This window comes from Rattus norvegicus, chromosome 9 (assembly GCF_036323735.1).
Source record: "Rattus norvegicus strain BN/NHsdMcwi chromosome 9, GRCr8, whole genome shotgun sequence".
NCBI classification, from domain to species: Eukaryota; Metazoa; Chordata; class Mammalia; order Rodentia; family Muridae; genus Rattus; species Rattus norvegicus.
In genome coordinates, this window is record NC_086027.1 from 96421404 (window position 1) to 96448624 (window position 27221).

Sequence of the window (27221 nt, forward strand, 5' to 3'; positions counted from 1 at the left end):
AAGCTTTGGAAATGTACATCATTTTGAAGTTCACGGAACACTTTTACTGTGTGATCAGAAACAAACAAATAAACAAATAAACATCCAAAATGAACCAAAGCTAGATCCACATTGAAGCCAGCAGGCGGCCTGCACCTAGTCGTCCTGACTATGGTATCAACATGGCTTCCTCTGACCAGCCTGGCCTAGGCTACTACCACATAGACGGCTGCCCATCTGTGTCGCCACCGTAGGCAAAGGGGGGGTGATGGATAGTGCACGTCTCTAAGCTGTGTCTTCTCTCTCCCCTGCCAGCTACACGGTGGGCATTGTGCAGGAGAACAACGATCAGGTCTGGAAGTTCCAGCGGTACTTCCTGGTGCAGGAGTACTGCAACCGCCTCAACATCCCCTTCCCCTTCGTCGTCTTCGCTTACTTCTACATGGTGGTCAAGAAGTGTTTCAAATGCTGCTGTAAAGAGAAGAACACGGAGTCTTCTGCCTGCTGTGAGTGGGTCACCTGCTGGGGCTCGGGTTCCAGAGCTGTCGGTCATTTCAAGGGATGTGTGGTCTCAGTCACTACAGTCTGGTCATTGTATGTCTCTAAAGAGCAGGTCTCAGGCCAGCCAGTGCACGCCTCAAGAGACAGGGTAGTTTGGGAAGCTCTGAAGGGGAGCCTCATTTAGGGAAATGACTTTGGGACAAACATAATAATAGCATAGATAAGTTAATCTTCCCAATAGGGTTCATGGATAGTGTGGAACCATGGGTTTAGTTTAGTTTAGTGTTTTTTTGTTTGTTTGTCTTTTGTTTTGGGAAGCAGGGTTAGTCTGCCAACCATAGGAGGATTGTTTTGGGTTGCTTTTATGTATCACTGTAATGAAACACCCCAGCTAATTAATTTATGAAGAGCAAAGGTTCACTTGACTAAGTGCTCAGGATTTCAGCTCATGACTGGGTGGCTCCATCGTTTTGGGCCTGAGAAAATCACGTAGATCACTAGCCAGGGAACAGGGGTGACTCAGAATGGTGACTCATGATCTCTTCTAAGAGCGTGCTGGGCTCCACCTCTTGAAGGGGCTACCACAGTGTCATCTTGGAAACAAACAGGTGGGGATTTGGGGGAAAAAAATCATGTAACCAGTGTCATTCCACTTCTGGTTCCCAGATCTTTATGTCCATCTCATAATGCAAGGCACAGTTATTTCATTCTTAGAGTACCTGAAGTCTTAACTATTATTCTAGTATTGTTCAAACAGCTAAACTCAGTGGCTCATCTAAGACTCTACCCAAACTCAAATGTGAACCTTTGAAAGTATCAGTCATATACTTCCAAGGTCCAATGATGGGAACCTATCCACAAAGGAAGGAGACAGCATCTCAAGGCAGATGAAGACCCAGAAGGGCCAATTTCAAGTCCTCAAACCCCATACCTAGCATCTGGGGAACATGGAGGCAGAGAGTGACCTCCTTGAGTGCTATCATTTCACTGGCTGCAACCCACAATAGCAACCTCTCCAGAGAAGGTTTCGTTTGCTACCTGTTGTCTAGAGCATGCTCTTGGTACCCCTGGACCCCTGTGTCTTCGTCACAGGACCTCTCTCCTGGCTCCACTCCATTCTGCGCTATCACAGGATCTTGTAAGGTGCCTCTCTCTCTCGACAGCAGTAAGCTGCGTGCAATGCTCTGGTTTTTTGCCTCATGATGTGTGATGAAATGCACATAAAGCAGATGTGCACATCACATTAGGCTGACCACGCCTCTTTGAAGGAACTCCAAATATTATGCTTCAGAAAGTAAAAATATTACCTTCCTAGATACGATAATTGGTGGCGACTTTGACATATTTTTTGGTGAGGTTCTTTACATTAAACTGGAGGCCAGATGCTCCTGGCTGACCTTCAGTACGATTCCTGGAAACCTGACCTATATATTATTCTATTCCAGCTTTCAGAATATAAACACCCCCAGCTTTCAGTCGGCCTACGGCAGGAAGGACCTTCATGCCCAACTTTCACTGTGCCATTCCAAGACATTAAATGGCACTTTGGAGGTGTCACTAACCATTGCACACATACGATTGCCTTCCTTGATGAAAGTATTTTGACAGGTTGGATACGTGGCTGTGTTTCTTCCCATTATTTTGCTGAGGAAAACAAATTGAGCCATTACCAACTGAAAGAGCAGAAGTCTTTGTGTTCAGTACGGGAGCTGAATGTGGAGACCTAGAATCTGAAAGTGTGCAATACCCACATCCAGATATCAGAGGCTCACAGTGACATGCCCGCTTCTATATTTGTTTCCATCTTGAGATCGTGTTATAAACGAGGGTGTCTCCAGAATCTGGGAGAAGACTTAGGGGTGCAATCAATGCCACAGGAAGGCTTACACATTTCTAAACAATGAGTGCGAGTCATAGTGGGGAAAAGAAGCTGAGAAATGGCTCCATTGGCAAATGTCTTGCCCCATAAGCCTACGGACTTGAGTTCAGATCTCTGGCACACATGTAGAAGGCAGACATAGTGTACATGCCTGTAATCCCATTGCTGGGGAGGCAGATCCAGCAGGTTCCTTACAGCCTGCCCACCAGGTCCTCTAACCAATCAGTGGGCTCCAGGTTCACCAAGAATTATGGTCTCAAGAAAAAGGTGAACAGTGGTTAAGGAGACTACCTAATACTTACCCTCTGGTCTCTACACACATGTGTACACTTATGCATCCACATGAACACATGTACACACACACACACACACACACACAAACACACACACGTGGAGGAAGGATTTGTTTCGGTATAAAGACAAAAGACAGGGTCTAAGTAACATTCAGTGTTGTCTGGAAAGGGAATGAACAGTCTAGAGAACTGCCTCACACTGACTCGAGTTGGGCATGGACTGATGGGACTCCATGTGGTAAAAGTCCATTCTCGGGATCTAATACATCTAACTTGGGATCAGCAGAACCTGGGAACTCAGTGTCAGGAAGGCAGATGAGCTTCTGGCTTCAGGCAAAATGCATCGCATCGAAGAAAGATAAGAACGTCCACTGGAAACACCCTCATCCCCCGTGTCTAGCCAGCCAACAGGAAGGAGTTTCAGCTTGAGAAAGCAAGCAGGTGTGTCAGAGACGCCTGTTATTTGTCCTTCTCCCCAGGGAGACTCTGGGAGAGAGATGCTCTGTGGACAATAGGAAGAAGCAATGCTATCTGCCCTCTTTCAACAGACCTCAGTCTCAGGAGGAGACAGAGAAACGGAAGGACAGGTCTCCTCTCCCCAGCAGAGCCAGAGCCCAGTTCCCTCACCAGAGTCTCTCCAGCCTGCTGAGTACTATGGGCCCTCTTGCTGCCTTTTGGAGAGGACTCATTCTGGAGCCCACAGCACTTGGCCTCTCCCAGGGGTTCCAGCTGGCAGGGGCGTTCTTAAGTGCACTTTGTGTTCGCCTCCAAACGACGGGGGAGGCCAGGGTTTAATTTTGAAATTGCCCTTCTTTGAAGGAAAACTACAAATAATGTTCAGAATGGCAGACTCCCAACCCCTTTTTTAAACTTGTTTAGCAATATCTTCAAGTCAGAAAAGTATGCCACTTGGTAATTGCATTAAAAAGTATATATATATATATATATATATATGTATGTATATATATATGTGTGTGTGTGTGTGTGTGTGTGTGTATACACAAACATTCACAACCACCAAGCCATCTCTCCAGCCCCGGGTTTGATTCTTAGTAATATATGATGTCATGATAAAAAGTGATATATGTACGTTCTGCCACATTTTAATGTTTTCATGTTAATTCTAGAAGACAACTGTCCAGGGAAAGAGCAAGCATAGCACCAACGCTCTGTGTAATGTTTCTCACAACCGTCTCATCCTCTGTCACCATTAGGTTGTTACAATGAATGAGCTTTTCTCAGAATACATCTGCGTGCTTTCCATAGTTTTTGCTGGGACAAATATGCCCATTTCGTTAGAGCCTGCTAATTTTTTTTTCAGTATATTGGTAGAAATGCTAGGCCACCGTTTCAGCTAGCCTTTCCCTGATCGAAATGGAAGCTGACCATTTTTCTTGGCTGCCTGTCACTTTTGTTCTGGCTGCCTGTGTCCAGAAGTTTCGATCTTTTTTATGCTGAGTTCTAAGCACTTGGTTTGAAGGAAAGCCACTGGAAACTACTCAGAAATGCACTTAAAAGAGAATTGGTTAGGAACCGTCTCGAAGAATGATAACGGGCATTGAAGATAAAGTCATGTTTGCTGTGCACTCCGGTTAATTATTTCAATTAAGGAAGGTATTAGAGTGTCTAATGTGAGAATATATGCATTTAAATGGTAAGTTAAGGGTCAAAGCCACACACACCTATTCCAAGTGGCCATCTACACCAACATCTCTTTCCTGTCCCCATGAATTCTTGAGGTTTCATGTCCATTGCAAATGCTAGTGACCTTGATGATGTTTTCTTTGTGTGGTCTCCATCTGAAAGCCTCAGACACCATAAGAAAGTGAGCTAAAACCTCCCTGGAACATGTCCCAGGCCAGTTGTACAGTTTGCTCTGGTTTAGGGGAAAAGGGAAGGATGGAGGGTGGAGGTAAGGCTTTCTCTTCAAGACCCAGCCCACCTGTTTCAGAGTAGAATCAATGTCATCAGATTCCTCTCCTCTGACGATCTCCTGACTTTAGCCTGAGAGATGAAAACCTGTGGTCATTACCCAACTAGCTGGATTTGTGTTTCCATGTCATCAAAGCACAGGAGTCAGACACAGCAAATGTGGGCACCCGAATTATTAGTGGAATGTCCTGGCTAAGTCTCAAAGGACACAGACAAGGTTCAACTGGATCCTTAGAGTGAAGATTACATTCTTAGTTCACACAGGTGACCCCCACTCCTACTCTTACTAAGAAGTTCATTAATATTGCTCTGTTTCTGTCACCAGTAACGGTAGCCAGATCAGCTGGCGCAGACAAATCTAATTGTCCTAGTTTGAGAGTCTCTTGGAAACCTGGCGTGCATCGATTTGGGAAACGGGCAGACAGCAAACAAACCTGAATGTTTTTCCTCTTCTCGTTATTTCAGGTTTCAGAAATGAGGACAACGAGACTTTGGCGTGGGAGGGCGTCATGAAGGAGAATTACCTTGTCAAGATCAACACGAAGGCCAACGACAACGCAGAGGAGTATGTCAGTCACTCACTTCTGTGGCAAGGTGTCCTCTGTATCTGTAAGCTGGTGTCCTAGCTAGGGTTTACTGCTGTGAACAGACACCATGACCAAGGCAAGTCTTATAAAGGACAGCATTCAACTGGGGCTGGCTTACAGGTTCAGAGGTCCAGTCCATTTTCATCTAAGTGGGATCATGGCAGCATCCAGGCAGGCATGGTGCAGGTAGAGCTTAGAGTTCTACATCTTCATCTGAAGGAAGCCAGGAACCACTGGGCATCCTCAGGCAGCGAGGAGGAGGGTCTCCAAGCCCACCATCACAATGACACACTTCCTCCAATAAGGCCACACCTCCTAATAGTGCCACTCCCTAGGCCAAGCATGAGCAAACCATGGCAGCTGGTGTCTGTAAGAGGCAGTGTATCTGAGCATGCTCAGTAGGGCATGCTTTCGTCAGAGATTGACAGTAACTCAAAAACATTACCATGGCAATTGCAGATAACTACTGAGACCTATGTCAGTCTCTCAAAACAGGGAGAAACCAGACCTCAGCTAATATGCTTGTTCCCCTAAAATGCACAGAATAGAAAATGTCCTTAAAGACTACATCTTTTTCTTGGAATAGGGAAATACCCTGTGTTCTAGGCACTGAGATCTTGAGTGTAGAAGGGTACACATCAGCATCCACAGAGTCAAGAAACAAGAGCCACAACTACAGAAATAAGTTCCAGGAAGACTCAGGGGTCCTGGGCAATTGCCTTATCTTGCCGAGGCCACTGGCACACTTATTTTTGCAATGTTGAAATACAGAGATAGAAGGTGGCTTGTTACAGGCTATCTCTGGAAAATGATAGCTACCATACTTAAATTGTGCGGATTTTTAAAAATAAATTCCTATGTGACTCCCGGTCATTAAACTTCTTGAAGAAGTAGGGAAGTCAGTCAAATCTGCAGACTGTATATAAGTAGTGTACCAGAGTTTGTGAAAGCCTGCTCTTCCTAATGTATAGGCTGACCTTCCTCAGTGTCAGCTGTCACTTCTTCTAAGAGCTGGCACTTCAAAATATGCTCTAACCTGTATGAGTAAATGTGAGTATAAATGATCTCTTTGTTAGAATTAACACAGCTACTAAGGGGTATAGAATACGCTTTCTCCTGAGACAGCATGGATGCCCTGTGTTCTAGACTCCAAGGTCTTGGATATTTTCTGTCTTTGGGGGTGAGAACGGAATTCTGTTTTGTTTGGCATGAGGAGGAACATCAGAGAAACCAATGCAGTTGACCCTGACCTGAGCTGAAGATTACACACACACACACACACACACACACACACACACACACACACACACACACACGTCTTCTACCTTTTGAAAGACGAAAACACAGCCAAGGAACCTCCTCTTTCTCTTACTTTATTTTTTAATGTCCTTGCAGGATGAGGCATCGGTTCAGACAACTGGACACAAAGGTATGACTCAATGTTCTGGAATGATTTTTTTAATGTTTTTGAGGTTTTGGCTCTAGGCTTGTATATGGGGTCAGAAAACAAAAGAAGACATTCATTGTTTAAAAATTAGACGTGTTTCTTTTGGCTGTCTGCATGATTTACTTAGGAGCTGGAGCCTGAAGCAGAATTACTTCTTAAGCTACAAGCCCTTGTGTGGAATAGCCCAGAAGTGCCATTTCTACTAGATTCAACTGTCAGCTTGACACAATCTAAAGCCATTTGAAAAGAGTGTCTCAGTAAGCAATTGTCTAGAGCAGTGTGTTCCGTAACCATGTCTGTAAGGGATTATCTTGATTACATTAATTGACGTAGGAAGACCCAGCCCACTATGGGTGGCATCATTCCCTGGGTTTGGGTCCTGGACTATGTAAGAATGGAGAACATGAGCTGAGTTTAGGCATTCATGCTTGCATTCGTTCTCCCTGCTCTTACTGTGGATGTGATGTGACTAGCTTCCTTTGATGCATATATACACTGCAAAATGATCACTACAATTCAAACAGTGTTGGAAGCCCTAGTCACACAGCGCAGAGTCTCCTGCATACCACAAGCTGTCTCACTGCCTCTACTTCCCTTTCAGTTGCCTTCTTTGTCCTCTTTCTTCCCACACTGAACAACTGTGCTTGCTTTCCATTCAGAGAGTTCTGGCGATCACATTCCGAGTTTTTGTTTCTAGAGCAAGCATTTAGAATCTTTTTATTTTCCTTTTAAATTGACTTTGGTTTTAAGCAACTCTCTTGAGATATCATTGACACAAATTCAATATATTTGAGGTATAGAGTTGGATATTTTGAATCAAATATACATTGCAAACACTATTCTACCACATTCTAACACAGCTACTTTACATACCTACAGAGCTGCTATCTCTGCGTGTACTAGGATTCAATTCAAAGCTTCTGGTCTTAACATATCTCATGTATACAATAGACAGTAATAGTGAATAATAATGATAATAAATGAATATTAACATATATACAGTATATTAGTATTTTAACACATGTATATAGTATATTAGTATTCATTCTCACCTCAGAGTACAGTAGAACCACTTCTCTCTCCCTAACGCTTTAAACTATTTTAGGCTATATCTATGGGTGAGATCACATGGGAGGCGTTGCCTGCCTGTGCCTCATTTATTTTACTCATCACACTGTCATCTGGACAATCTGTACTCCTGAAGATGGTAGAGTTTTCTTCCTTTCTTCAAGATGAAATTACCCTCCACTGTATACATGAGCCACATTTTCTTCACCTATCAATCTATTCATTGACACTTGGGGTTTTTTTTCTTCCATGTCTATGACTAGTGCCTCAGTGAATGGGACAATACAGGAGCCCTTTAGTTGGGTACCAGGAGTGGGGTAGCTGGAACAACATAGGAGCTCTTTATCTGTATACCAGGAGTGGGGTAGCTGGGACAACACAGGAGCTCTTTAACTGTGACCCAGGAGTGGGTTAACTAGGTTGCTTTTACTGTTTTGAGGAATTTCTGATTGTTTTCCATAATAGAAATACCACTTTTACCAGATTCAATCCATTTTTTTCCAGGAAAGATTTTTGGTAGAGTCTTTATTTCAAGATATTATTTAAAAACCTATGTAAACACATCTAGATAGTCTTTCTCCTTTTCTTACCTGATTGCACTGGCTAGAACTCCCAACACCATTTAGAATAAGAGTGGTGAGGACAAGAAATCTTGTCTTAAGATCTTAGAGATGATGGGATACTGAATATGATCCTAGGATTCTTTCTTCATAGTCTTTAATCACGTCTAAGTAAGTAGTTATTTTGTTGAGTTTCTACTGTGAAAGAATTTGAGCTTTCTGCTGATTTTCCTGCGTCGAGTGCATGGACCGTGCTGTTTCTGTCTTCTGTTTGTGTAGTTTATCACACCCATTGGTTTTCATAGCCGAACCATCCTTCTGTCTCAGGGGCGAACTGCACTTAGTTGTGGTGTGTGGTAATTTTAACGTGCTCTTGAATTTAGCTTCTTATTACCTTATCAGTATTTTGCATCTTTATTCACTAGGATGTTGGCCAGTAGTTCTCTTTGCTATCTTTGTCAGACTTTCAGATCAGGGTAATCTTGGCCTCACACATGGAATCTGGAAGCAGTCTCTCTCCTATTTTGTGGAAGCGTCTGAATAGCATGTAGGCATTTGTTCACCTTTAAACGTTGGCTGGTATTCACTGGTAATGAAACCAACTCTCTGTTCCCGAGCTTTCCTTTGTTAGCAACGTTTGATACCAACTCTTTCTCCTTGTTTGCTACTAGTTCGTTTGAACTTTGTATTCTTTTAAAACAAAGTATTACATTTTAAGTGTGTATTACATGTTTGTGTGCACATGCCCCACTATGCGTGTGGAGGTCATAGAACAATTCTTACGGTTTGATTGTCTCCCTCAACTATGTAGCCATGGGGGATTGAACTCAGGTCACCGGACATAGCAGCAGGTTCCTTTACCAGCTGAGACATCTTGTTGGCCCTGGACTCTGTATTCTTGGTCTAGTCTTGTTACGTTTGTGTATTTAGAGAAGCCCCAAGCTATGTAAGGCTTCAGTACCAGAATGGCTAGCCACCTGTCCCAGTGGAAGATGAAGGAGACTGGATGTAGGTACTTAAAGTGTGTCTTTCATGAGACCTCCGTTTTCTCTGGTGTGTAGCCTAATGCATAACTGTTTGACCAGCCTGTCCCTGGAGCAGGACTGTTGTGAGTACTGGCAGGTGCCTTTGTGGCCCTTGTCTAACTGGGTGCAGATTATGCCTGCCTGGCCATCACTGGTTGCAGAAGCCTATCAGACTGTGTTCTCCCCTTATGAGGGGCCAGGGAATCCAGGCTTAAGCAGCCCCTGTCTCTTCATGTCAGCACACAGTACAATAGGGACAGGTCGTACAGCAGTCTAGGTAAAGGTTTGTCGGTTTGTTTAGTCTTTCCTGAAACGGGCGCTTAAGTTTGCTTGTTTTCTTCTTGTTCTCTGCTTCACTTATTTTATTCTGAGCACCCCATGCTCTCCTTGGAGCTGCTGATTAATACCATTTTACTATTAACAAAATCCCCCAGGGGGAGCAAAACTGATTTTCATCTCATTACAACAGTAATCAAAGTTATTCACAGATGACCCGGAGCCTGGAAGTGGGGTTCTCACCCACTGTGCAGTGTTCACTGAGGTGGCCATTAGCCCTCAAATTTCTTTGTTCTTTTTTTTCTAAGTTAAAGGAAGAGGTTATCCCTGGAAACAGGTCTAACTACACAGATTCCTCCCTCTGTCCCCAAATGTCCAGAGAGAAGTCACACAGCAAGCTGGGAGCCAACTACACAAATTAAACCTGTCCATGCCCTTTAATGCACTACATCAAGGTAACATGTAACTTAAACTTAGGCCATGAACCTCCTGTAATATACAGAATAATCTTCTTTATTATTTATATAAGTTATATTGGGGGTTTACCGTTTGTGTATGTGTTAGGAAGCACACGATCATATCTTACTGGTATCTTCATAATTTTTATCAGCATCATATTTTTATACAGCAAAACTTTATTAGTACCTTAGTAAGACATCGCATATATTTGGGTATATTTGCATACATCTGCATATATTACTCCCATGCCAACATAATCTACTAGGTCTAAGAGGAAACCCTTTTTGACTTGCATTTCATTAAGCCAATGATTCCTTTGCCAACCGCTGACCATAAGTACGGAACGAGCAGGGTCTGTTGCCCCTCCCTGTGTCTCATTTACTGTTTAACATACTTGTCATTTAAAATAGAGTATTGAACATTTGTCTTAAGACCAGGTTTTCTTTCTTCCCCTCCATTCCAAGCTTAATGATCTCAAAGGTCTTCTGAAAGAGATTGCTAATAAAATCAAATAAGGCAGGCGACTGCTCATGGAGAGAAGTCAAATTGCAATAAGGTGAGTCTCTTTTCTTTGCTCCAAGAATTTTAGTGTTTTAAAAATATTTTTAAATCATGGTGGTTTTCTAACTTATTTTATTTTCACATGTTGTCAGCTTTGACAATAAAGCTTTGTACAAAACAAATCAAATAAGTCATGGTCTTGAGACAAGGAGTGGGAAGTTCATCCTCATGTCTGTCTGCCATCATGGCTCTAGGGCACTGTTAGCCTCCAGGTTCTACGCAACACTTGCCAGGCTTACATCAGATTTTACATAAATCGAAACGAGGTCCTGCTGATCAAAGATTTGCTATTTTTTCCTTCTTAATACTTTATCATAGATATTTTTGTGGAAACGCCTGAAATGTCCCTTATTCTTGTGGGTTCTATTGCTGTGGGGTAGATGTATGGGGAGCACCTTTCTACTTTCTGAAAATGTTCTGGGGGTGGGGTTGGGGATGGGATACTTTTAACAACAGCTCATTCACACAATAACACGTAATTCAATTAATTGGCAAAGTTGAACTCAGGGCTTTGCTCCAGCATCTTGCCATTTGCTTTGAACATGTTTTCCCAGAATCTGTCCAAATCTTGTAATCAAATGTTGATAATTTTAGGAGCATGGGGAGGCAGGGAGGAGGATGGAGGCACAGCTATGGGTGTTCTATTGGTCCACTAGTAAACTGTAAGGAATAGAAACAGAGAAGAGTTCCCATCTCTGTCTCGATTGACTGGGCACAGCAAAAGGTTATCTGTATGGTTGGGACTACACTGTGTTGGCCACTTGCACTGACCTCTCCCACTGCCCCCTAATGCTGACTCCTCACATTGGTGTCTAGCACTGACACCTCTCTGGTCCTTCACACTGGCCTCTTGACCTGCCTCTCACACCAGCCTTTGACTGTTCTCTGGCACTGGCTTCCGGTGTGGCCCTTACCCTGACCTTTGCCTGTTTAACATACTTGTCATTTAAAATAACTTCCTTTAGGACTGTAGGATTTCCCTGTGCATGGTGATCATGCTGCAGGGAAATCCTGGTGTCTTTGGCTGTCTACCTGTGTTCCTTGAGTCCTGGCAGTCACAGCTCACATCTATAGGCTCCAGTATGGAAGGCTTATGCCTGAAAATCTGAAAACTGAGTGGCACTTCCCGGATATGCTGAAGCCTTCTATTCTTCATCTATGAGCTGAAAAAAAATACAGGAACAGACAAAACAACTCAAGTGATAAAAATAAATATAAATGTAATTAAAAATGTGTGAATAAACATAATCAGAAAATGCTCAAATCTATATTGGTATACTCGCCCAGGAAACTCTGACCTCCTCTTCCTTTCAGCTATTTGACTGTGAAATGGGCAAACAGACTGGTCTCCTACCAATCCACCCTGCACTTAGCTTGGGCCTTTGTTAATAATATGCTTAGAGTTAATGAAAGGCTGAATAAAAATGACTTGCAAGGATGTGACATTACTCTTGCATATGTGCACCATGTGCTGATATGTGCACAGTGAATATATATCGTGTGCTGGTATGTAAACAGTGTGTGTATCATGTGCTGGTATGTACACAGTATGTGTATCATGTGCTGGTGTATGCACAGTAATATGCACTGTATGTGTGTGTGTGTGTGTGTGTGTGTGTGTGTGTGTGCGCGCGCGCGTGCGTGCACAGTGTGGGTAGCATATGCTGGGATGTACACAATATGTGCACCATGTGCTGTTGTGTGAGAAAGACAGGGTAGAAAAAGAATCTAAGAAAACAAATATCAAAGCCAGGTATGACAGTTGCCCTGGTGATGTCATCCCTGGGGAGGCAGAGGCAGGTGACTCTCTGTTTGCTGGCTGGCCAAATCAGAGAGCTGGAGTCTGTGAGAGATACTGTGCCGAAAAAAAGTAACAGCATCTAAGGAACAACACCTGAGGTTGTCGTCTAACTTCCACATGATACCTACACAGTAACACACACAGTAACACACACAGTAACACACACGTACACATACTAATACACACTAACATATACATTGACACACACACTAACCTATATTAACACACTAATACACTAACACATACACTGACCCATACACTAACATATACACCAATATACATCCTGAGACTCACCAACATCATACACACACACACACACACACATACTAACCCATACACTGATACACTGACATGTACTAACGCATACACAATAACACACTAACATACACTGAAAAACACAATAACACAATAACCCCCATACGAACACACATTAACATGCACGAACTCACTGAATAACAAACACTAACATATATATTGGTGCACACTCTAATACATACTAGTGTATACACTAACACACACACATATACACACAAACATACAAATTAAATATATGCCCCATGAATTTCACCCAGTGGCATCTTTAGAAACACTGAGTGTATCAAATGTCACTTTTGTGTACTTTTTTTTTCACCTCTAGGTAAGTTCTTCCTTTTATTTTATTTTATTTTATTAAATTGAGTATTTCTTATTTACATTTCGAGTGTTATTCCCTTTCCCGGTTTCTGGGCAAACATCCCCCTAACCCCTCCCCCTCCCCTTCTTTATGGGTGTTCCCCTCCCCATCCTATCCCGATTGCTGCCCTCCCCCCAACAATCACGTTCACTGGGGGTTCAGTCTTAGCAGGACCAAGGGCTTCCCCTTCCACTGGTGATCTTACTAGGATATTCATTGCTACCTATGAGGTCAGAGTCCAGGGTCAGTCCATGTATAGTCTTTAGGTAGTGGCTTAGTCCCTGGAAGCTCTAGTTGCTTGGCATTGTTGTTCATAAGGGGTCTGGTAAGTTCTTTCTTAATGTTCACACCCTTAAGAAAAAGTTCAGTTTTACTGGTCACCAGCCCTAAGTGTCTCAGACTCTAGTCTTCCAGTGTCTCTCAGTGCTTCTTTCTCTAGGGCTCAGGGTTATCATCTTTCCCTGGGATGGTATGACAGGGCACCTCAGGGGAGTGAGAGCTGGCACAGGTGGGGGTGGGGCAGGCAGAGGCATTTAGCCCTGCTCCCATCTTTATCTGGACGTCAGCCTTTGGTCCAATTTCTTGGACCTATTTTTTTCTTTTTCTTATTCTATGCCTAGAAGTAAGGCTCCAGAGCAAGCCTTTCTCTACTTTGTATCAGGAGTAGGCAGCCTCTCCAAGCACTATTAGGGGAAGGAAGGTCCCTGGAGATGGCCTGTTTTCCAGAGACCTGTCTCCTGGTCACACTGTTTCAGTTTCTGAAAAAGAAAGCTTTTGATTGTCATTTTGAGTTATTTGAAACTACATTTTGATAACTGTTGGGGTTTTCTATTCATTTTTAATTTCGCGTAGCAACTACTGAACAAATAAAGTCCTTCTTGGCTTTCCAAGACTTAACTTAGATAGGATGAGTTGGGCCTTGCTCAGAGAACCTCACACAGCTCACACAGGCAGACTCCCAGACAAGCACAGCTAATGTCCCAGGTTAACATTTTGGTTGCATGCCCAGGCCTCTTCCCAGTATATTTTGAAACAAGAGAGGAGGCGGGAAATTTATTAATAACTTTATTAATTAATTTATGAATTAATTAATTATTATTACTAATTCAGCATCTTCTTCATTTTTACAGATCAAATCAAACACCTGGATTTGGAGGCTCGTGGGACTCTGATAAACAATACTGCTATTGACTTCTAAAGGAGACATTTCCAGGTCCCTGGGCACAAAGTGGATGAGTCATAGTCACCCTCAAGGGCATAGGTCAGGGACCAAAGTGTACAGAGAACTGTGCACAAGAAGAGGAGTGCAAAGGTTCCTCCATGAAGGTGCCTGTGCTGTCTGCATCTCGGAGCCTTGAACTGATGCTGAAGGTTTAAGTGATGACACACCTTTCCCACCCTCGTCTCATGCACCTCCCATGACTGTGACCCTGGCCCTGATTTTACACCTACACTGCTATTGTGTTTATTTCCTACTGTCCCCTTTCTGCATTGTATGATGAATTCATCGACATAGTGTCAGAGTCCTACACCACCCCAAAGAAAAGTCAGGCCGGATGCTAAAATACCCTGGGGCAACCTCTCCTTTCTCACATGTCAAACGTGGGAGGTGTGGGGGGGGCACACGGAGGCAGTGACTTCTTTCTCTGGGGCTCTCCAGGACTCCTGCTGAAGGAACCCTTGAGAGCCGTACCTTGCTCCTTTTGATTTTGGGAGTGTGCCTCTCCTCCATTCTCTCATTATTTCCCCATTGAGAATAGCAAATGGATCTCACAGGAGGTTAGAGGAGCACAAAAATGTATGGAAACGGCCTCCCACTCACAGCCCTTGCTCACACTTCCGTGTGTTTGCTCAATCCCAGCCTTTTCTATGCATGCTACACTTCACTTTTAAAAAAAAAATCTTACACGATGTCATTGTCTGCACATACAGTTTTCTAGAGGCCTTTTCATCAACTATTTTATCTGAGATGTTTTCCTCACAGTCTTTACAAGTATTACCAGTCATCTAGCAATATTCAGACCTCTAGCCATCTCCACAATGTAGGTTATTGACTCCTCCTGGCTGTCAAAATGAATGTCCTTGTGCATGTCTTCTCTCTGCATTAAGAACATCAAGCAATCGCATACATAGGATATTAGAGTCTTTGCAATATCTGTTGGTTACCAAGCCACTTGCAAGGCTTTTTCCATCAATGTATATAGCAAAATAGGATTTAGTCACTTATGCGTAAGACATAAGCTATATGGAGTTCTCTCTAGTAAGACATATTCCATTTCATTCTCACTTTAGGAAGAAGCCAACACTCTCATCTAGGTGTTTGTGGAGCATGCAGTGTTGGTGCAGACTTGGAGTGATTATCTGCTTGAACACTCCACCCCTATCCTACTTTGGAGCTGTGGTATTTGTGCTCAAAAGAGCTCGGCTGAGGGAGCCGAGTAATTATGAGTGTTAAAAGTGAAACTTTTTCAACTTTTTCATATATCATAGACCCAGCAACTGAAGGGGTGACCCTCAGCAGAGAGCTGTTGACTGAATATTTAGGTAGAAGAATAGCAGAAGCATTAACCCAGATGTGTTTATTTTTATTTGGTCTTGCTATTCACACCCTGCAAATGTCAGCAGGGAGGGGCGGAGCAAAGGCTGCCTGCATTTTAAACCACCCTGGCCTCACAGGTCTCTAACTCACTGGAGTTTCAGAAGCAGTGAGTGGACAGAACAAATTTACATAATGAAAATGGCCAACGGATGGAAAGTTGAACATTGATCTGTTTTTTTTTTTTTTTTTTTGGTTCTTTTTTTTTCGGAGCTGGGGATCGAACCCAGGGCCTTGCGCTTCCTAGGCAAGCGCTCTACCACTGAGCTAAATCCCCAGCCCTGAACATTGATCTGTTAGTGAGAGCATTCCACTTCCATTTTACCCTGATGAACAAGGTGCTTGCCGTGTCTGAAACCACCAGGAGAAAGGGTCTGTCCTCTACATAGGGATTTGTAAAAAAAAATAAATAAAATGTAGGACAGCCCACAGACTATTCAGACAGAAAAACAGTCAGAGCCTTACCTTCAACTCAAGTAAGGAACTGGACTTAAAGAAGCAAATGAGACTTAGCTTAGTCTGTCTGCCAAGCCCATCTAATCAGTGTGTTCATGTGCTCTTCTGTCCACATTGTGTGTTCACTGGCTTAATAAACACTCTCTGTACACAGAGTGCTCCTGTTGACCCTGAAGAAGAGTTAGACGATGCTTAGTGTTTCCTCACATGGTTACTCTGCAGGATGTGTGCTCATGTGACGTCACTATGTCTAACGTAGCTCCTGAAAACAGCTCATCTGTCAGATCAAAGGTGCTACATCTGTTGTTCTGGTACTAACCATCCGTAGACTTATGCACAACACCAGAGACTCCTGCATCATGGTTTCAGTGTGTGAGAGCATTAAACCACGGAGGAATTGTCATTCATATCTATGTGTGTCATTCTAGTGAGAGTAAAAAAAATAAAAGTCATTCTTTGCTGAGTTATGGTCATTCCTAAAGGGGTTTGAGTTACCAGGATGATAACGCAGAAACAAGCGGCATCGAGAGATTTAGATACTGTTCTTCACTTTCTGGTAGGTGTATTAACTACTTCTCTGTTATTGTGACAAAACACCATGACCAAAAGTAACCTCTAGAAGAGTTTGGGCTTATGGTTCTAGAGGGATGAGTCGGTCATGGTGATCAGGCAAAGCAGCAGGCATGGTGACAGGCACTGAAAGTTCACATCTTGAACAGTACACACACTTCAGGGAGAGCAAACTCGGAGTGGTGAGGGAATTTTAATCTCAAAGTGGACCTGTACTTTCTCCATCAAGACCACACACCTCCCCCAAGAGAGAGGAAGAGATTAAGAGTTCAAAGCCGCCACAGTAGGTATTGTTTGTTTAGGCTCCCATCTGTAACCTAAGTGTGTTTAGCAACACTGACTCAGAACCACACACCCCATTATGTCACCAGTGTTTTAAGGGGTTACAGAGGTTCAGATATAGGCTTCTCAGCAGCCCAGCAGATTGCTCTGGGCTAACATGGATGTCTTTCCCCAACAAACACACTCCACCATAGAGCCACCTGTGCTGGCATGGGACTGGAGATACTGGATATAAATATGTCCCCGCTAGCATTCATGAGTCCTTCTGCCCCATAGAGGTGTTCCACCCCGACCCCAGGAGGAATCAGGGAAATGTATCTTCCTCCACCTGCTTCTTTGTGGTCCACAGGAGACTGGGCATGTGGTTGTCATGGAGAAGACAGTTAATGCCTACACTCTCGGTCTCAAAAACAAACTACTCAGAAGTCAGGTGGGCTTGTACTTTCTCCATCTCCTGCTGTACTTCTTTGCCCTCTGATCCAGGCATAAGGACACTGGCCTTTATTTTACTAAGGACAAAAATTTCAGTGTTTGATGGGCTGCCCATTTGTCTGTCACACCTGAGCAGACACCTTTGCAGCTCAGTTAGTTGGGGTCCAGTTGGGCTATGGGCAAAACATTCACACTGACAGGACCAGCGTGTTTTGTCAGATTGCATTTTCCCTTACAGAAGTCTTGCTTGCCAAGTTCCCCTCGCTCCTCATACACAGCCATGTTCCTAAATGGGAAGAGGCTGGCTCAAAATCATTGTGAGGAACTGGCAGTCCGTGCTTTCTACTGTTTTACAGTCTACTCAGGTAGAAGAAGGGAATCTAAGATGGAGAGTCAACCCCAAAAGAACACTGACTAAATGCTAGGGTAGGTTCTCACTCAGGGACTCAGAATGAGGGCCGGAGTGTGAGGGAAGTCTCTCGGGTCTCATTGCCTTGCTGTAGCTATGAGAAGATTGGCTTCCTCTGAACTCTGCTCAAGGAGACCATCTGCTGTTTGCAGTGTAGCAATGCCTCAAGGAACAGAACAGGGGGACAGGAAAAGAGTGCCTGGTGGGCAGCTGCTATTAGGCATCAGGCAGAGGGGAGCGGGGCATTCGAAGTTGTTGGGGAATGCAGAAGAGAGGGCAGCCGAAATGGAATGAGTTAGAGGAATGAGTTGAGGGATGTATGTTTAGGACCCTTCAAACTTGCGAGACAGGACAAATGTTTTTTAAAGATAATATACACCTGCCTTTAGAAGCTTTGCAGACATGGCTGCTGTGCCACACGGACGTCAGTGGGTGGCAGAGAGGAGAAAGGCTTTGTCTACGATCGGTGTTCTGACCTATGAATATCTGAATGATTAGTAACAATATTCCATGAAAAAAGCAAGCCTAAGACGGCCACCAGTTCAGTGCAGTACCATGCAGGCCCAATGAGCCCCTAGGATGGGGAGCAAGCTGGAGATTGGAACCACCGCACCCGGGACTGAGGGCTCCAGGAGGGAGTGAGCTCACATGATCCTCCCATGAGGCCACTTAAGCAGGCCTGGCAGGAAGCAAGCCCCAGTGACCACCAGACCACCATCATGGGGTCTGGATAAGGAGCTAACTTGCAATGACACCAGTCCAGCACCACACAGGCCTGGTGGAACAGACCATGCCAGAGATGACACTTGCCTAGTGCCATAATGGCAGAGTGGGACATAGCACTCCTGAGACCACTTCTAAGATGACCCCAGGCTCTCAGAGACTTCTGCACCACTAAGAGGAGACTTGGAAGAGAAAGAGAAACAGAAGGATGTGGGACAACGAGTGTGCATGCGAGTGAGCTTGGGGGAGTCGGCTCCACATTTGCCTACCACCAGCTCTTCCTGCCTCTCAGTTGCTGCAGTGTTCTGGAGAGCAGGCCCTCTACTTCACTTGGACAGCACAGTAGAACTGACCCTGTATGGGGCTGCAGGTGAGCTAGCCCCAAGGGTGTGAGTGTGGGGGAGCCGGCCCTGCCGCTTGTCTGTTAGGCAGTGGTGGAGATGAGGAAGAGATATGGAAGAGACACCATCATCCTCTCCCTTATCCCTTACCATCTATGGAAGGCAGGAGAGCTGGCCCCAGGTCACAAGAGTGGGAGAACTGGCCATGTCCTTCACTAATTTTAACACTCAGCAGAGTGGGCCCTGCCTTTCGCTTGAGCAGCAGAGCAGACCTGGCCCCGTTGCAGAGGTGAGCTGTCCTGAGGGCATGAGAGTAGGAGAGCCTTTGAGCTGACCAGCTTAGCTAACTCTCAGATTCAGGGCTTTGAATGGGCCCATTCCAACATCTACCCTATCAATAACCTGCTGGGGTGTATGAAGGAGTCACTCCTACAGGTTCAAAACTATAGGATCTCCATGACACAGGGCAACAGAAGGATATCTGAGGGAGGCCTAGTGAGGTCCCAGTATTGATAGAGTAGCAGAAGCCAGAGGCCTCAAACCAGACCAACGAGTCATTGCAATGAACATTTGCAAGCAAAGAAGTATGGACAAAGGGGTATATTGTGGGACACTCTCTGACACACTATAGCTTCCACAAAAAGAATTTTTTTCCCTGTCAGGGGGAGGTTTCAACGGTGGAGGGCCGGTATGAGGGGAGGGGGAGATGAGTGGGATCAGGTGCATGGTGTGAAATTCACAAAGAACCAATAAAAAGTTTAAAAACCAAATAAAGATAATATACAGAGTGGGCTGAACTACAAAGCTCAGGTTCGAGCCTCTAGCACTGCATTCATACATGCACAGCACACACAATGTAAAGAGCTCAGATCAGGAGATCACACAGAATTTTCTAGAACATGGGCCACATTGTGCCAGGCAGTGAGGTCTTATGTCTCCCTCATGCTGAGAGACATATTCCTAGGATTCGGGGTGGAGCCTCCCGTCTCCTCTTCAGTAGTGATCACCCTGATTGTCCTGCCTAGTGTCCTGATATATAGTGTCCGGGATTCAGTAGTCCTGCCTTACCTCTGCCGGGCTCATTGAGTGACATCCCCTGCCTATCTCACTTCAGGGTATAAATGTCATGGTAGTTGCCCCAGAGCTTTCTTGCCTTGTGCTCAGTAGCATGTCCTCCCATGAGGAATTGACCGCTGGCCACCCAAGTGCTCCATACCCTGGAAGAGGACCAAACTGCTAGCATTGAACTCCCTCGTCATGCATTTCCCCCTCCTTTCATATCTTTGGACGATCTTCTAGAATTTCTTCTAGAGACTCTTTCAGTGATGGGGCAAATTGCCTTCACTGTCACTTCTGTGACTGAAGAGATCATGCAAGTAGCCTGTGTTGATTTTACGGTCTGTCAAATGGCCTCCTTTCCTCAGAGGAGTGAGAAGATTAGATGAGGTAGCCTGGAAGGTTCTGAAATCTCAGCATGGCACTTTGTGCATAGCTCATGTCCCTGTTCCTTACTTTACCAGCCTTTACTGTTTCTCCTACCCAAAGTCTCTGACCAACCCCCCACACCCTCTTATGCTTCTGTCAGAGCACAACTTTATAGTCACTTCCTCCAGACAGAGGTGACTTGAGAACCTCTGCTTGCAGAACAGCCTCTGGCATCTCTGTCCTGTGGAACCTCCCTAACTCCTTTATTCATGGTACCCACAGAATACAAGAGAGAGAGAGAGAGAGAGAGAGAGAGAGAGAGAGAGAGAGAGAGAGAGGTTCTATGTTCTCTTACTCTAGACAACCTTAATCAATTATTGCACTCTGAGACCGGAGCTCTCTAGCATCCTTTTGGAAATGGGAAATGGACAACCCAGGCAGGCAGCTGTCAGTTTGCAGATGCATTAGGCGATGTCTACACACTTTATTCCGAGCTGAGCACCCTTACCGATGTAGAAATGGTGAGACTCTGGAGTTAGTGGTATGGGAACAGGAGGGAAAGGGAACCCCAGGGCAACAGTGCACCACAACAGCCCCTGCTTTCTGCAGAACCCCCTGCCCTTCGCTCCCCAGGTCCTTAACAACCCATCAGAACCCCTGGCTAGGACCTTTGCTGTTTTTAGTATCTCTGGAGGTTTCAAAGCTTGCTCTCCAAGTGTGGGCCATTTCCAGGTCAGGAAACAATTTCTCCCCTGCTCCTGAGAGCATTCTGCCTTCCAGCTCTAAAATCCTGGATTCTTTTCTTTCTTTTTTTTCTCCTCTCTCTCTCTCTCTCTCTCTCTCTCTCTCTCTCTCTCTCTCTCTCTCTCTTTTAGTTTGCTCTTCTGATCCTTCTGTAATTAGGTGGCACAGTTCCTCGCCTATTAGGAGCCAGGCGGCTCTCATTATCAGAGCTGAAGCGCACATGGTGTGAACTTGGAGAGGGAGGTGAGTTCATCAGTTTGATCCAGCGAGCGCTCACTGCATGCCCAGGGCTTAGATGCATCCATATTTCATGGTTTCCAAGATGCAAGGTCCTTTCTGGTGGGTTGGATTAGGACACCTCCTGGGGTTTGAGCTGCCTCATTAGACAAAAAGAGCCCTTGAACGAAATAATCACCCAGGCTGTCCCCTCTCTGGGACACTGGTGTTTCATCTCTGGACAGAGGGAAGGGAGGAAACCTTTGGTGAGAATACCCACACTCTCTCTATTCTTGGTCATTGAATTTTTCTGGGTTATTTTTGTAAACGAGGCAGAGGTGAAAGAGACTGGGGATCCTCCCACCTTTTCCCTTCAGTCCGAGAGCAGGAGTCCTTGATGTGTTATTCCGCCATTTTTGAGAGCAGGGATGAAGTTGCTGCGGGTGGGAAGGTGAGGGGTTATATCGATGTTAGAGGCCAGGTGAGCAGAGCAGGAAAGAGATCTGGCGGACTGGATCTGGAGTAGAATATACCGGGGTGGGGGGTGGTGGTGAGAGGAGGAGGGATGGAAGGTTTTGACTCCATTTGTGTGCATGTGTTCTCAAATCGTTAACTCTAGCCTGGATTTCCACATTTGGCAAACTGACTGGCTACATGAAGACATCTTCACGGCTTGCTCTCACTCTCTCTCTCTGTCCCTGTCTCTCCTCCTCCCACTCCCCCCCCATGTCTCTCTCTCTCTCTCTCTCTCTCTCTCTCTCTCTCTCTCTCTCTCTTCATGCCCTCCAGGCTGTACCTGATAATGCTATTTTAAGTCTAAAGCATCTCTCTTTTTTCTCTGCTGCTACTAAGCTTGTCTGTCTTAGACTTTTATCTTGGCTTGCACCGACTTCCTTCCCCACCTCCAAAGATGGCTGAATTACAGAACGAGGCTCTCTGCTCTCAGACTGCAGCTGGAAAGGTGGGAGGAGGAGGATTCCCAGTCTCTCTCCTTTAAAGTCTGCCTGGTTAACAAAAATAACTCAGACTCTCAAGCAGGAGACTCTGAAATGTCTCTGGTGCCTAACCCCTACCTTGGCTTGGCATGTTCCCACGCCCTTTCCTAGCCTTATCTGATGCATAGCTCTGTGCCTCACTCACCCTGAACTCCGTGTCTCTCAGTTTATCAAGAGACACTGAGAGGGCTCAGGACACTATTAATGATTACTCCAGAGCAGCAGACATACAGCAGGTGTCTTAAGCAACTACCTTAGACAAACTGTGTGACTCTATCTGGGGCTCAGGGTGCTATTAATCATTACTTTAGGCTGCATTGGTCTTCAACCTTCCTAATACTGAGACCCTTTAATACAGTTCCTCATGTTGTGGTGACCCCTAACCATGAATTATTTTGTTGCTGCCCCATAAGTGCAATTTTGCTACTGTTATGAATCATAATGTAAGCATCTTTGTTTTTTGGTGGTCTTAGGTAACCCCGGTGAAAGGATTGTTCAACGCCCAAAGAGATCACAACCTACGGGATGAAAACCGCTGCCCTAGAGCAACAGTCATACACTGAAATTACCTGAGATCAAATGGATCTCTATCTAGGCCCAGGATACTACTAATGATTACTCTAGAGGCAAGCTGTGTGATTGTCTCCAGGGTGACATTCTTGCTCCTGCCCCAGAGCTCCTACTTCCTGTAGTTTGTCTGTCTGTCTGTCTGGGACTCTCTTACCCTGCTTTCTTCTCTCATTCATTCAGAATCATCTATTAAGATCATATATTCAGAATCATATATTAAGACTTGCTTTTTCAGGAGAGCTTTTCCTAGCGGTCTCAAATCCACCTGTCTTAGTTGGGGTTTCTATTCCTGCACAAACATCATGACCAAGAAAGCAAGTTGGGAAGGAAAGGGTTTATTCAGCTTACACTTCCACATTGCTGTTCATTACCAAAGGAAGTCAGGACTGGAACTCAAGCAGGTCAGGGAGGGATGTTACTTACTGGCTTGTTCCCCTGGCTTGCTCAGCTTGCTGTCTTATAGAACCCAAGACCACCAGCCCAGGGATGGCACCACCCACAATGGGTTGGGTCCTCCTGCCTTGATCACTAGTTGAGAAAATACCTTACAGCTGAGTCTCATGGAGACATTTGCTCAATGGAGGCTCCTTTCTCTGTGAGAACTTCAGCTTGTGTCAAGTTGACCCACAAAACCAGCCAGTACACCACCTATGGTATACTTTTCTAGAATCTTCTATGGAACATCTCTCTAGTGTGACTGATCATTCCTTGGAGGATTCTTCATTGCTGCTCTTATTTTTCCTGCATATGAAATCCTCTGGTTGATATTTACTCCCCCTGTTAAAGTACAGGGTGCTGAGAAGTCAGGAACTATGTTGGGTCTTACTTATATGTCACGTGAGTCCAGCACAACGTTGGTGCCTGAGTCAATGAGGAAGTCAGATAATCACTGGGATATGGTTGTTTGTTGGTTCCTAATGTAAGAGACTCATTGAATGACATGTTTCTAACTAATCAAGGATGTGTGTGTGTGTGTGTGTGTATGTGTGTGTGTGTGTGATGAATATAGCTTTGGAAGACAGAAATAACACCAAAGGAATGTCACGTTAGTTTTCCCATTCAATAATGATAACACCTTTTGGAGACGGAAAGCCAGCATGCTGGGTAAATGCTTTAGGCTCTGTGAGGTCAGTGTTCTGTAACACAGTGAGTCGCAGACACGTATCACAATTTGAAGTGTTGCATGTTATTTGTGTTCAGTGCAAAACCTGCAGAAACTCCCGTCATGAGGGATAACCTGTCCTTCATCTTGGAGTGTGTATCTTCCAGCACCCATGCCACAGGCATACTGTTCTGAAGTGTGGGAAGCCTCAAACCTTTCTCAGGTCTTGAGTTATTTGCTTACTCTACACTGTTTGGAGTTCAGTAGCAAGGCACACAGAAGTTAACCGTGCGGTTACATTGAGGGCAGGCTCCCGATGTACTTCATGCCAGGCGACAGCCTCATTCCTGGACCACCTATCTGTGATGGTCTGAAGCAAGCAAGGGTCTCTTTCTCTCCCTCTCCATCCCCCTTCTTCTTCCCCTCCCCTCCTTATCTCATGGAAGTCAGGCTGGCCTCACATATACTATGTAGCTAAATATGACTTTAAATATGTCTCCATGACTATGTAGCTAAATATGACTTTAAATATGTCTCCATGTCCTGAATCCTGTGATCACAGGAGTATGCCTTCATGGTTGGTTAATGGGGTTCTGAGGTTTGAACCCACGCCAAGAAAACCCTCTAACAAATGAGTTACTTCCCCAATGTGATCATCTCTCCCTCCCTCCCTCCCTCCCTCCCTCCCTCCCTCCCTCCCTCCTTCCCTCCCTTCCTTCCTCCCTCCCTCTACCCCCTCAGTATGTGTGTGGGTTTTCTCTTTTCTCCATCTCTAGTTTTATCACTTTTCTTCCTCTTTACATTCTATTCCCTTTAAGATGCCTTCAGTGTACTAATTTCCCCCATGATGTTAGCTGACTTTTACAGGGGACAAGTTTTAAAAGGGAAATACTCCCAAGGCTTAGAAACAGTATAGTATAAAGACGGGCATAATGTTTAGAGGTGTCCCGGTGCATCTTGGGAGATACCGAGCAGGTCAGGAGACTCCAGTTTTATTCTCTGAATTCAGTTAGTTGTTCATTCAGATTTTATTTACTTAATTACTGGCAACAAATCATGTCCTTGCCGCCTCTGAAGGACTCAGTCTGAGGAGGGTGACACAATCCAGATCCTACCTGTGAGTATGTCAGGTCGGAGAGGAGGCAGGGGAGCAGGTCAGCTGGGCTTCAGAGTGGGGGTTCCAGATGAGCAGAGAGCGAGACAGTGACCTGAAATAAGGAGGCAAGGTGGGGAGGTTTAGTGAACACAGAGAAAGCTCCTTGTGCCTCCCATTGAGGTTTTCCTCACTTTTGCCCACATAATGGGCCCTGCTCCTGAGCTCAGGTCTCCCAGATCTGGAATGGTGGTTCTAAGGAAGAAGCTCTACCTCTGTAATCACAGTTGACGAGAGGGGTCATGCACTTGCCTCTCTGTCAAGCCTCTTTGTTGGCCCCCAAGGAGACCAAATCAGGGCTGCCTTATGGAGTAAGTTATGGTGGGGGTGTTCAGTGCAGTCCTTCCATAGGAGCCATGTGACTGCATTTAGACTAAGAAAATAACTAAGAATATCAAATGATAATAACTCTAAGTCCAGTGTTTGGGAAACTGAGGCAGGAGGATTGTCTGGGGCCAGTGTCGGATATACAGGAAGTTTCTGGATGAGCCTCTTGATACAAAACCGTCAGTTCTGAAATCATAGGTGCAATGCAGACAGGAAAACTGGATGCAGGAGGCTGCACCTACATCTTTGTGCACACATATATTTTATGTAACCGTAGTAATAGTGAAACACTAGGCTATTGGTTTGAGAGTGGAGGGCCTATGGGATGATCTGGAGGTAGAAAGAGAAGGGGAAAGTGTGGTGATTCTATTTTAATATGTATAAAACAACTTGAGCTAAGAAAAATGTAGTTTTCTGGAAACTCACCTCCTACACTTGGTCTCTGATGGAGTGGTTCAACAATGTGAATTTGAAAAAACAAAAACCAAAACAAAGTGAAATGAACTAAGGAGGGAATTCACAAACCTCCAGCTATTGCGACCGAATACCGTAACTGTCAGGAGTTGGATCGTTGCAGATCAAAGCCACAGTACCTTCGGCTATTTTTAACCTCTTAATAGTCACTGATTGTCCACCTCTGTGTCCCAACCGAATGACCTTGTGACTAACAGGTATGACTCTTTTAAAATGTTAACGGGAGATTACCCTCTACACCAACCCAAAAGCTAAGTGTCTCCTTGGTTAGTATCCAAGGTCCAGAGCAGAATCCTTCTTTTTTACTGTAACCTTGTCAACCCGAGATCTCCACCAAGATATTTTAAAATTTCTTTGACTTATGTCTTTTTTTGTTGTTGTTGTTCTGCAACTCTAAAATCTTTATGAAACGGTCCCACGTCAGAATGTGTTACTTGGGAATCTGTGGTCTGGGAAATAGCCGTTTGGATTTGTCTCCAGAATAAACCGTCTCTTATTTCCTCCGACCCGAGAGCTGTGATCTCCATCAAGACATGTGGCTTTATGGTGCACCAAGGAGTTGACGTGTTACCAAATGTGGTTACCAAAAGCGTCAAGGCTGCAGAGTATCTTCAGATGGGGTCATTCAGTCCTTCAACTTCCTTACCCTGGAAGTGCGCCTCTGTGCTTGCTGACTGAGGTGGTACCAGACACAGGACTCACTTTAGACCTTTAGTCCTGCAACTTCACGAAAGGACATAGAGTAGAAGGGTTGGCAAACTATCTCACTACATGTGTTCCCTGTCTTCCCAAAAGTATCAGTAGCAGATGGAGGGATGGACAGAGGCCCTTTTAAATTCCATACTGGAGACTGGAGTTAGCACACACACATGACTAGCTCAGCACAGACACTGTCAATGGTTTGTTTGCTGTTAACCCTCCTCCATCCCAGATGTCTCTGGAGGAGGACACGTTGACACTAGCACACATTGGCTACACTCGGCAATGTGAGAAGTGGCTGCGCCCACACATCCAGAGAATGAGGGAAGAGTGCAGGGGGTGATCACAGGTCCCAGAGACATCCCTTGATCAGAGGGCCAAGACAGAGCTCCAGGATGCCTAACCACCTCCTTTTCTCCCACCTCCTGATTCTCCCTGTATAATCTGCTGGTTGGTGAACTAGAAGGCAGGGTTTGCTGCTTTGGGTATTTTTTTGGAGGGGGAGGGTGTTAATGCATGACTGACTTCTCAGACTGCCAGCTCTCTCTAAAAAATGCAGCTTAATGACTGAATTCCTTTATTTGCTCATTGGCATCTGTGGTGACAGGCAGAGTTACCAGATTGAGTATACCAGTTACAGGATGACACATGCTGCTGCTGGGCATT

General features: G+C 44.9%; 1 protein-coding gene and 1 non-coding gene across 3 annotated transcripts in view; both read left to right on the top strand.

Moving 5' to 3' along the window:
* Positions 1–16556, top strand: part of Trpm8 (transient receptor potential cation channel, subfamily M, member 8) — a 122393-nt gene extending 105837 nt beyond the window's left edge. The window contains exons 24-28 of one of the 2 annotated variants that reach the window (XM_039082997.2): positions 295–485; positions 5050–5149; positions 6567–6600; positions 10471–10562; positions 14172–16556. In XM_039082997.2, coding sequence (XP_038938925.1) covers positions 295–485; positions 5050–5149; positions 6567–6600; positions 10471–10521 — 376 coding nt within the window. In that variant the 3' untranslated portion in view covers positions 10522–10562; positions 14172–16556. The remainder of the gene's footprint in view (positions 1–294; positions 486–5049; positions 5150–6566; positions 6601–10470; positions 10563–14171) is intronic. The other variant, NM_134371.3, reaches the window with a different exon arrangement.
* A 1608-nt stretch (positions 16557–18164) lies between these two features.
* On the top strand, positions 18165–18296 carry LOC120094914 (small nucleolar RNA SNORA17). The gene has a single exon (XR_005489603.1). It is a non-coding gene; the product is annotated as a small nucleolar RNA SNORA17 (small nucleolar RNA).
* The last annotated feature ends 8925 nt before the right edge of the window (positions 18297–27221 follow it).